Genomic DNA, 11998 nt, shown 5'->3' with positions numbered 1-11998 from the left:
GAAGGTGACGTCTGAATTAACTCCAGCAGGCCACGTGAAGTTGGCTAGGTGCCAGGGCAACAGAGCAAAAGAGAAAGGGAGCAAAGGAACAGGGTAAATCTCAAATAGGAAAACAATGACTACGCAAATTCCTGCTCCCTCCCACACCGGCGCGATCCTTGCTACCTACACCCCGGCCCGTAGGCCGGCGCCCGGCGCTTGTGTCTGACGTCACGGACGTACCGCACAGTTCACTCGGGCAGCACAACCTCCATGGCTGTCCACCCGGCGCGCAGATGCGAATCGTCTTGCGGCGCCGGAAGTCGAGGGCACGTGACCGGGTGACAGCCCTCTCTAGGTTGCAGGGCTCGCTTTAGGTGTTGCGGCACGGGATGGCGGAGGCGCCTCCTGTCTCAGGTACTGTCCCGGCCCGCGTGGGACTGGGCCCCTCTCAGGGAGCGGAAATTGGGTCAGTGACGAGTCCTGGGGCTCCGGCCATTCATATCGCGAGAGTGGCGCGTACTAGGGTTGGGGATAGTGGCTCGGAAGGGCCAAGCCACGCGAGTCGTGGGTACCGAGACCTCGCCCGTTCTCCACTGGGTTGTGAAGTCTCCGCAGCTGGGTCTCCAGGGAGAGCGGGTTTGTCCCCGCTCCGAGCGAATCTGTGTGGGCGTTCCGCCTTCTGCCGTCCCTCCCGCCTTCAGCCCGGCCCTACTGCGGCAGAGGCCGCACTGATCTCCAACAGGCGGGCGGCGGCCGAGTCACCGCCCGTGACGATGGCGGGCTCTCCATGCGTGGCGGGTTGGCGCTTCCTGGGGCAGCGGAGCGGGCTCGAGCCGGACGTCAGTGGTTTCCAATCTCAGACTGCTGCTAACTCGCAGTGTGACCGAGTCTTCCTTTCCTCAGCTATCAGTTGGGAGTGAATATGTTAATTCCTGTGAAGGCTCCTGCCGTGTACTGTACCTGTTCCGGAATTGTTTGCTTACTTCTCCTGGAGTTAGCTCTATGTGTAAATCATCCTCATTTGGCTGTTAATGTAACATTCATTTCCATTTCCTTCAAGGTGTACTTTAGGTCATTGTTGTCCAAACTTTACATCGCGACTCAATGCACACGTGTAAATACAAAAGAAAACGAAAAGTTTTAGAAAGTAATGTTTTTCCTTATTATCTGCTGTATGCTCTATTTTCTGTTTTACTTGAAAAATACTTGTCATAACCCACTACATTGATTTGATTTCAGGACCCACTCTTAATAAAAAACAGGACAGCAATTTGCAACATGTGGTTTGGAGTCTTAGTTCAAGACTCACTGATTTGAGTCTTAGTTCTACCACTCAAACAATGTTGGGGCACCAGGAAGAAAATATATCTATTTGTGTACTGGGTGGCGGGTAAAATGTACCTGTTACTCTGGGTCTTGGTCAAAAAATTGTATCTTCCAAACCCTAGTCCTGATTTAGGTATTGTATTGGGTCATCCTGGGGGGTGGGAACCATATTAAGCTGGTGTTTTGTTATTCTCCCACACGTTTTTCCCCCCAAATCCTCAACTGCATCCACTCATCTTCCCGTCCTCAGACTCACTTCTGGCCCCTTTCTACACTCTTCAGTGTTTGAGGCAAGAATGGGTGGGATTTGTTGTGAGTTACAGTTTTGGTCTCAGGTATTGTGCCCCAGCTTACAACCTGCCCCTCCCCCCCCCCGCCCCCCCTACAATGGCAAAGTCCTCTAGTCCAAAGAACTATTCCATGTTCTTTTTTAGCATCATCTCCAGCCCACACCCCCATCTCCACTCAGTGTTGCCCACTTCTGCCCTCAAATAGAGCAGTTCAGGAATATATTTCTGCCCATTGACAGAGTCTCCAATGCCAGCTTTGTTTCTGGACTTCATAATCTATTAGATTTTCCCCTTACTCTTCTCCACTCATCTGCTGGACACTAAGTATTATCTTGAATATAGGGTACCAGTTGTATCCTATTTACCAAGTAACTTCTAGGTATTTAAAATACTGAGGAAAAAAAGAGAGGTGTCTCAGTTTTTTGTGTTTTGGGTGCAGTTTACTGATTCATGTGCCCTTTTTCCCTTCCTCCTGTCTCTCAAGGGTCTCTCTGAGGACATTACCTACTACCTTATGTCTAATGGACACATGCTGTGTATGAATAGGTGCTGCCCTGTCTAGACTCTCTAGTTGCATCAGCTTCTTGCAGCTTAACATGGAACACCTTCTTCCCATCCTTTACCGAGCTATTCTGGACACCTTTACTGACTTTTTTCTTCCCCTCTCCTACTTTTGTTTCTTCTAGAAGGCGAGGACTATACAACACCCTTTTGGTCTAATCTTCCCATTCTCATGTTTATGTTTTTCTAGTTTGTGGAACATCTCCTTTGCCACTTAGGAATTTGTCTAATCCCCTTTTTGTTTTGTAAGGCCTTCCACCCCACCCCCAGAATTGCCTGTGTGAAAGCCACCAGGACAAATCCTGGATTGGGTGAAAGTTTACACCATGACGTTTATGATCTCATTCAGTTCTTGAGTATGTGTTTCTATGGTACTCACTGTCCAAACTCTGACAGTGTAGTGTAAGAGTGTAGTCTCTAGGGCCATGTAACCAGAGGTGGAATCTTGAGTCTGCTCTGGAATACCTCTGTGGCCTTTGGCAAATAACTTTCTCAGTCTCAGTTTTCTCATCAGGAATGTAAGCATTAAATGAGTCAACAGATGCAAAGTGCTTAGAATAGTGCCTGGCACATGTTAATTACCTAATAAATGTTAGGGTTTATTATTAAACCTGAAACCCACAGGCTCTGTACTGCACCCATCTGTGGTCAGGTCTGTGTGTTTTAGAGTCTGTAGCCCTAACAGCAACAATAAAGCACTATTTTAAGCACAATGTATATGTTACTAACTTGCTTTACTCTTCATAGCAAGTCTTGGATGTAGGGATTATTACTGTCTCCATTCCTTATAAGAAAATTGGGATTAAGTTACTTGCATACAGACATAAGTGATGGGCAAGTACATAAACCCATGTCTTCCTGGTCCTGCTGATTCATACATAGTACAGTTGACCCTTGAACTATGCAGGGGTTAAGGATGGCAACCCTCCACCCCCCTCACAATGGAAAATCCACATATAACTTATGAATTCCCAGAAACTTAACTTCTAACAGCCTACTGTTGACCAGAAACCTTACCAATGACATAAACATTTGATTAAAACAGATTTTGCATGATGTATGTATTATATACTCTTACATACTCTTTTTTTAAAATTTTTTTAATGTTTTATTTATTTTTGATAGAGAGAGAGAGACAGAGCATGAGAGGGGGAGGGGCAGAGAGAGAAGGAGACACAGAACTGGAAGCAGGCTCCAGGCTCTGAGCTAGCTGTCAGCACAGAGCCTGACGCGGGGCTCGAACCCACGAACGTGGGATCTGACGTGAGCCAAAGTCGGAGGCTTAACCCACTGAGCCACCCAGGCGCCCCATTACATACTCTTACAATAAAGAAAATATTGTGAAAAAATGAGGAGGAGAAAATATATTTACTGTACTGTAAACAGTTCATATATGTGGACTTCTGTAGTTCAAAACTGTTCTAAGTTTAACTGTATGATCTATATGCTGCACATCATTCTGGCCTTTTTTTTAATGTTAATTTTTGAGTGAGAGAGACAGAGTGTGAGTGGAAGAGGGGTAGAGAGAGAGAGGGGGACACAGAATCTGAAGCAGGCTCCAGGCTCTGAGCTGTTAGCAGAGAGGCTGACATGGTGCTCAAACCCACAAACCGTGAGATCCTGACCTGAGCTGACATCGGATACTCAACTGACTGAGCCACTCAGGCACCCCTCATTCTGGCTTTTCTACTAATTAGTTTTGTATCTTTAGGCAGATCATTTAGTCTTTGGGCTTCAGGGACAAAGTATCATCTTGAGGGGGAAAAATTAGTGGGTTAAAGAGACATATGCTAAATTTTTGAGACTCAGCTAAAATTTATTCCTGCAGGGAAGAGATGGGAACTAATGTACTCACTATGTTAAGTACTATCAATATGAAATCTTGCTTAAATTTCACAATAGCCCTTTGTAATAGTATTATCATCTTTTGTCATGGATGAGGAAATGAGGGCTAAAAGCAATATCCCTAAGCTCATAACATCATTTGGAGGACCAGACTTCAGACTGATTTTGGCTGACTCCAAAGCCTGTGTGCTTGATAGTACACAATGCTATCTTAGAGTTTTGAAAGACCACATGGAACCTGCTGATTGGTTCTCACTCCTGTATGCTGACCCAAATTTTTTTTATAAAACAAATACATGTATAAATAATGCCTGTCGGGGTGCCAGCCTGGCACAGTCGGCATAGCATGAAACTCTTGATCTTGGGATTGTGAAATCAAGCCCCACATAAGACAGAGAGATTACATTTAAAATAATAATAGGGGTTCCTGGGTGGCTCATTCAGTTAAGCATCTAACTTTTGATTTCGGTCATGATCTCACAGGTGTGAGATCGAGCCCTGTGTCTGTGAAACCTGCTTAAGATTCTCTCTCCCTCTGCCCCTCCCCTGCTTGTATATGCACTCATTCTCTCTCTCGCTTTCTCTCTTTCTGAAAAAAAAAAAATAACGCCTGATCACTCAGATGAGCAGTTTTACTTAGCAGTTCTTAGCAGTGGCTATTAGTGAAGCTGCTGGATATGGAATGGCCAGTCTTCCAAAAGCACCTTGAACCTATCACATTCGCAGGAAAAGTAGACCTTACTAAAGGCCTGTTTTATACAATCCTTAGGAAAATCACTTTGAGATATGGCCTAGAGACTTCAGCCTTCATGGGTGACAATTTCTTTACTGGCATGTCTATTTTCTTATGTCCTAGGTACTTTTAAATTCAATACGGATGCTGCTGAGTTCATTCCTCAGGAGAGAAAAAATTCTGGTCTAAATTGTGGAACTCAAAGGAGATTAGATTCTAATAGGATTGGTAGAAGAAATTACACTTCACCACCGCCTTGTCACCTTTCCAGACAAGTCTCTTATGATGACATTTCCGGTGTTCATCAGCACAGTTATCCTTTGGGAAGCAAACCTAAGAGTCAACAGACTTCTTTCCAGTCCTCTACTTCTAACAAATTACTCAAGAGCCATGGCCTTCAGAATCAGCCTTGGCAGAAACTGAGGAGTGAAAAGCAACATATCAAGGTCAAGAAAGTACAGAATCTCACTGACCAGACCTCAGATGCAGCTAGCTTAGAAAATGTGGCCAAGTCAGAAAGTGGGACAAACCCCAGAGAGTACAGCCCTTCTGAGAGTGAGAAGGAAATTGTCGGTGCTGATCCCAGAGGAGCAAAACCCAAAAAAGCAGCCCAATTTGTATACAGCTATGGTAGAGGACCAAAAGTCAAGGGAAAACTCAAATGTGAGTGGGGTAACAAAATAACTCCAAAATCTGAGGATGCTGGACCTGAAAATACCAAACCTGCGGGGGTTATCCACCCTGACTCTTTGGATACATCCTTTAGGAAAGGAGTATTGGATGGGTATGGGCCCAGACGCAACGAGCAAAGAAGATACCCACAGAAAAGGCCTCCCTGGGAAGTGGAGGGGGCTAGGCCACGACCAGGCAGAAATCCGCTAAAACAAGAGGGCCAACGACATACAAATGCCGGACCCAGAAACAACATAGCACCCATTCCAAAGGATAATGTTAATGAAAGGCCAGCAAAATCTGTCTGTGATGGTGGGAATTTGGCAGTTGTCAACAAGTCTTCCAGAAGGGTTGACCCAGAGAAATGCGCCGTAAGGAGGCAGGATCCTCAAGTAGCATCTTTTCCCCGAGGCAAACAGAACCACGTGCTAAAGAATGTGGAAACGCACACAGGTAAATCTACCTAGATAGTGAAAATGTTTTGTTTTGTTTTGATAGGTACTATCAAAATACATATTAGATACATCTTTCTAAAATACATATTAAACTGTGTCACTCCCTGTTTATTTCTGTTCACTGTTTCTCACCATATGCAGATTCTGGCTTCTTCCTTACCCAGCCCCCCCACCACATTGTATTGTCTGTACTTTATGGTGTTTCACCTTTTCCTGCTGTTGCATATGTGACTCTTTTTTTCTAGAATGTCTGCCATTTGGTTCACTAATGAATTCTCACTCATTTTTTTAATTGCTCTTTTAAAAAATATTTATTGTTTTGAGTGAGAGAGCGCATGTGCGAGCGGGGGAGAGCAGAAGGAGGGAAAGAGAGAATCCCAAGCAGGCTCCATGCTTAGTGCAAAGCCTGACACAGTGCTTGATCCCATGACCATGGGATCATGACCTGCGCTGAAATCAAGAGTTGGATGCTCAACCAGCTGAGCAACCCAGGCACTCCTCTTACTCATTTTTTAAGAGCTAGTTTAGCCACATATCTGGGAAATCTTTCTAATCTCCACAAATGGCATTAATCTTCAATAGCCCTATGATGTCTTTCCCTTAAATGTACATGTTTCAGTTAATAACAGTTACTGCTGGAAGCCATCATTGTTTATATGTCCATACCCTCTGTAAGCTTCCTGAAAGCAAAGACTATTTTTTTTCTATATCCCTATTGCTTAACATAGCTCTTAGAACATAAAAGGTATTCCATTCAGTTGGAAAGTTCTTCCGTACATTGAACTAAAAACTGCTTTCCAGGGACACCTGGGTGGCTCAGTCGGTTAAGCATCCGACTTCGGCTCAGGTCATGATCTCACGGTCCGTGGGTTCTAGGCTCTGCCTGCCTGCCTCAGATTCTGCATCTCCCTCTCTCTCTCTTTGCCCCTCCTCCACTCACACTCTGTCTCTCTTCCTTTCTCTCTCTCAAAGGTAAATAAACATTAAAAAATATTTTAAAAAATAAAAAATAAATAAAAACTTCTTTCCAGTAAATACTTTTTTTTTTAATTTTTTTTTTAATGTTTTATTTATTTTTAATACAGAGAGAGACAAAGCATGAGAAGGGGAGGGGCAGAGAGAGGAGGAGACACAGAACTGGAAGCAGGCTCCAGGCTCTGAGCTAGCTGTTAGCACAGAGCCTGACACGGGGCTCGAACCCACGAACGTGAGATCTGACCTGAGCCGAAGCTGGAGGCTTAACCGACTGAGCCACCCAGGCGCCCCTCCAGTAAATACTTTCTCTCCCCTAGTTCAGGTTCTGTCCTCTAAGCAACACAGCAACCAGTCTCTCACCAGTTTCCCACCTCTTCATTGCAAATCAACTATTTTGCAATATTTGAAGACACCTCTTATTTTGCTCTGAGTATGTATATTTTATTCAGGCAAAATAGTTTTGTTCTTATAGCTGTTCCTTGTGGACCTTCATCATCTAATCTTCCTCCAGTTTAATTTGCATAGCCCAGCCCAACACATAAGTCACCACCTACCCAGGTCTGTTTTTACACTGGCTCATAGTTCTTCTAGTTCTCATTTGCTCCCTTAGGCTGTCCTTCCTCTTGGGACCTCAACTTTTATATGAACAAAAGTAATGTTATACTAGAGTTGTTTTTTAATTCTTGAGGCTGGTTAATAATTTCCTTTTGCTTTGTAACAAATTACCACAACTGTAGTGGCTTACGGTAACACAAATTTATTATGTCGTAGTTTCTTTGGGTCAGGAGTCTGGGTATCCTTTAGCCTAGTTCTCTACGCAGAGACCCACAGGACTAAAATTTGGCCAGGGAGGGAATCTCATCTGAGGCATGAGGTTTTCTTTCATGCTCACTGGTTGTTGGTAGGATTTAGTTCTTTATGGTTATAGGGTGAGGTCCCCTGTTCTTGCTAACTATTGGCTGGGGGTCACTTTCAGCTCTTAGAAGTCCCCCTACAACCCCCACCCCCCCGCATGACCCTCTATACAACATGGTACTTTTCTTCTTCAAGGTCTATAGGAAAGCATCTGCTGGAGATTCTTCACATCTCTCTGACTTCTTTCTCTGATCCCTAGACTCTTTTTAAAGGGTTCACTGATTATATCAGGCCCATGCAGAATCATGGGGAGATTACATAGGGCATGCACACCTGTATGTGGGAATCTTAGAGGCCATCTTAGAGTTCTACCTAACAAATCTCTCTTGACCTCACATCCCCACGTAGTCTTAACACTTTATTCATATTTATTGAGTAAATATTATGTACCAAGCACTGTTCTAGGTACTGGGAATACAGTACTGGTGAGATTTACATTTTAGTAGGGAAGGCAGGCAGAAAGCACTTAAACCAATATTAAATGTCAGGTTGTGGGTAAGGACTAAAAAAGATAAAGCAGGTTAAGAGGACAGAGTAAGAGGGGCACTAGTTTAGGTATGTTGGTCTGTTTGATGAGACATTTGAATGGAGACCAGAAGGAAATGCAGAAGTGCACCATATGGCTCTCTGAAGAGTATACCGAGCAGAGGAAGCAGCAAGTTTAGATTAGGGTGTGAGGGGGACTTCATGAACAACAGAGAAGCAGGCAGCAGTGGAGGTCAGAGAAATCACAGGGGCTGTATCATGTGAGGCCCTTGGATTTGTTTTGATTAAGATCAGAAGCAGCTGAAAGGAAAAGGGATGACATGATCTTACTAGCAGCTGTGTGGAGAACAGGCTGTAAGGAAGCAAGCAGACAAGTTAGGAGGTTGTTGCAGTAATTGACGTAGTTGATGATGGAGACTTGGACTAGAGTGGTAGTGTTGGAAGAAGAGTGTTAGACTTTGGATATTTGGAAGATAAAACTGACAGGATTTGCAGATAGACTAGATATTGGCTCTAAGAGAATGAGAGGCATCAAGGATGAAACCAATGCTTTAGTGTCTGGCTGACTCATTCAGTAGAGTATGTGACTCTTGATCTCTGGATTGTAGGTGTGAGCCCCGCATTGGGTATAGATATTACTTAAAAAATAAAATCTTAAAAAAAAACAGAATTGCTGTGTACTGGAGTATAAGCCTGGGAGAGGAAAGAGTGTTGTTTATTTTCAAAACTTTTTAGTTTGAGATAAATTTAGATTTATAGAAAAGTTGCAACGTAGTACAGAGAATACCCATATATCTTTCACTCAGCTTCATCCTGTGTTCATATCTTACATAACCAACTCTGGTCCTTCTTCAAAACTGAGAAATTAATGCTGGTACAATAGTATAAACTAATCTGTAGACTTTATTTGGACTTCACCATTTTTTCCCTCCACTAATATCTTTTTTTTTTGTTCCAGGATCCAATTCAGGATACCACATTGCATTTAGTCATCATGTCTCCTTAGTCTTCTTTTAGTCTTAGTCTTCTTGTTGGAAAAGTTTTCTTGGTCTTTCTTGTTATAGAAGTTTGGATATGTTTTGTTTTGTCTACTCCTTGTTCAGAAAAGATAGAGAGTTGGTTAAGTAGGGAATTAAAAATTCGGGAAGAGGTCTGGACTGGAGATTTAACATTGGGAACTTTCACCACAGAGTCCTCTAACAGACTAGAGGAGGTCACCTAAGGGTTTGAGTGTAGTTAGAGAAGAAAAGCTTGAGGATGGAGACTTCCTATAACTCAGTGTTTAAAGGTTGGAAGATGAAGACCCAGCATAGGAGATGGAGAATAAGTAGCAGTTGAACTAGGAAGTGAACCATGTTTTAAATGGCAAACTAAAAAAGGAGTTCAAGGAGGAAGTGATCAATTGTGCCAGATGCTACTGATGGGTCCAGAAAGATGACAAATCCAAGTGGATTTGGCACTGAGAGTTATTGGTCTTGATACGAGCAGTTTCGGTAGAGTCGTGGATATAAAAACTTGATTGGAATAGAAAGAGAGGATTAGCCCAAATATAAGTCTCCATGGCTGCTTGAGAGTGGTCTTTGTGGGGTGCCTGGGTGGCTCAGTCGGTTAAGTGTCTGACTTCATGATGCTTCTGAGGTCATGATCTCACGGTTTGTGGGTTTGAGCCCCACGTTGGGCTCTGTGCTGAACGCTTGCTTAGAGCCTGGAGCCTGCTTCAGATTCTGTGTCTCCTCTCTCTGCCCCTCCCTACTCATGGTCCGTCTCCCTCTATCCCTCAAAAATAAGTAAATATAAAAAGGAAAAAAAAGAGAGTAGTCTTTGCAAACTCTCATTCTGTACTGAGAGAAACCAGCACTGCTTCTCTTCTTCCAGGCTGTCTACATCCCTCATTCTGTGGTAACGGGATCCCCTATATCTTTAGTAAATTTCTGCTCCTGCTCTTAATTAATCTGTGGCCTCTGTAAGTTCACCACTTTTCCTTACAGTCTTTCAGAGCTTGCTCTTTTTCCTTATCCCACTTGCCTTAGTTTCTGGAATATGGGAGAAGCATGCTCCTCCCTCAGTGTCATTTCAGAACTGTTTTTCTTCTACCTTTGTATCAAAATCCCTGCTCCTTTGAACTTAATACTACATCACCTTTTGGCTTCATCGTCTTCCATGTCTATCTTTGTCATGTATTAGCCTCCGAATCTCCCAGCCCCAGTCCTCATTTTTAAAAAAATTTTTTTCTAATGTTTATTTATTTTTGAGACAGTGAGACAGAGCCTGAGCAGGGGAAGGGGGGTGGGGAGATGCAGAATCTGAGGCAGGCTCCAGGCTCTGAGCAGTCAGCACAGAGCCCGATATAGGGCTTGAACTCACGAACCATGAGATCATAACCTGAGCCAAAGTTGGATGCTTAACTGACTGAGCCGTGCAGGAGCCCCAGCAATCTTATTTTTTTAACAAGCCTCCTGGTAACTCTGATTTGAGAACTACTGATTTACCATGAATCTTGCCGTTAGTCTGGGTGACTTTAGTGATCATGTGGATTATACCATCCTCGTGTTCTTTGACCTTCTCAACTGCGGTGACCTTTGCCTTCATTATATCTCTACACCCACTACTACTTTCCAACCATAACCTCCTGTCCTCTGGCTCTCCGTCTCTTCCACACACTAACTGTATCATCAGTCATCTACCTTTCTTTATTCCCTTTTCAGGCTGGGCCTTACTGTAGTTTTGAAATATTACCCTTCTGCGAAGCCATTTGGCAGAATCCGCACCCTGGATTGATGCTACGGTCTACCTTTTCTGCTCCATGCTGGTCCAGAAAATCACACAGTAGTACAGATTCGGGCTGCAGCAGATTCACTCAGCTTCTCAGGAAAGTCATCCTGGTCATCCTGTTTAGATCTATAACACTCCCCCAACTGCTAGTGTTCCTTATCCCTTTCTGGTTTATTTTTCTCTAAAGCACTTTCCACTATTTGATGATGCTACTTCTTTTTTCATCTTTTTTCATATTCCCCTACTACATAGTAACTTCTAAGAGCAGAAGACTTTTTGTCTGTTTTGTTCAGTGTATATCCTTAGTGTTTAAACAATGCCTGGCACATAGTAGGTTCTCAGTAAATATTTTTGTTTAGTGATTTCTCCAACTTCAGTTCACTTTCAGTATTGCCTATTTTCCCCTTACACGTCCATGGTCAGCTGTCGTTCCCATTTTCATCTAAGACTACCCCAAATCTTTTCCAGTCTTGTTCAGACCTTCCTGCCATTCGTCTCTCTCAGTCTCAGTGGGCCTCCTTGCCTCCTACTTCACTGAGAAAAGGGAGATCATCAGGCATAATTTTCTTAACTGTTTGCTCCTTTTAGGAAAACTCAGAGAAATCTGAGTTTTCTTTCATTCTGAACTCTCCTTTATTTCCTTCCATCAGCCTTTTCACATCTGCTATTCCAGCTTCTCAGCCTGAAGCTCCTCTCAAGTCTGTCCTATGCCCTGAAAGAAAAACTCCCATCCTGTGGCTTCCTGGTAGTGTTTCCTTTCCTTCCATTCCAGTCTAATCAAGAGTCACTACTGTATCTTTTTCCCTATTTTGATTCACTTCTCAGTCCTCTGCCATCATCACCACTTGACTCAGAGAGCTACTGGTAGGGTCATTAATGCCTTCCTATATGCCACAGCCAGCAGACAGATGTATTTCAGTCCTCATTATCCTGGCTTTTGTTCGAGTTTGATGTGAAGGAGTCTTTGTTGAAGTGTTACTTCCTTG

The 11998-nt window shown here is 43.5% G+C and overlaps 1 protein-coding gene across 1 annotated transcript in view; it reads left to right on the top strand.

Moving 5' to 3' along the window:
• Positions 1-260: 260 nt before the first annotated feature.
• Positions 261-11998, top strand: part of NFX1 (nuclear transcription factor, X-box binding 1) — a 72552-nt gene continuing 60814 nt past the window's right edge. The window contains exons 1-2 of the mRNA XM_029920060.1: positions 261-396; positions 4861-5862. Coding sequence (XP_029775920.1) covers positions 372-396; positions 4861-5862 — 1027 coding nt within the window. The 5' untranslated portion in view covers positions 261-371. The remainder of the gene's footprint in view (positions 397-4860; positions 5863-11998) is intronic.

Source organism: Suricata suricatta, chromosome 13 (genome assembly GCF_006229205.1).
Source record: "Suricata suricatta isolate VVHF042 chromosome 13, meerkat_22Aug2017_6uvM2_HiC, whole genome shotgun sequence".
NCBI lineage: Eukaryota > Metazoa > Chordata > Mammalia > Carnivora > Herpestidae > Suricata > Suricata suricatta.
Note: the sequence above shows the minus strand (reverse complement) of the source record. Positions and strands in the feature narration are given on the sequence as shown.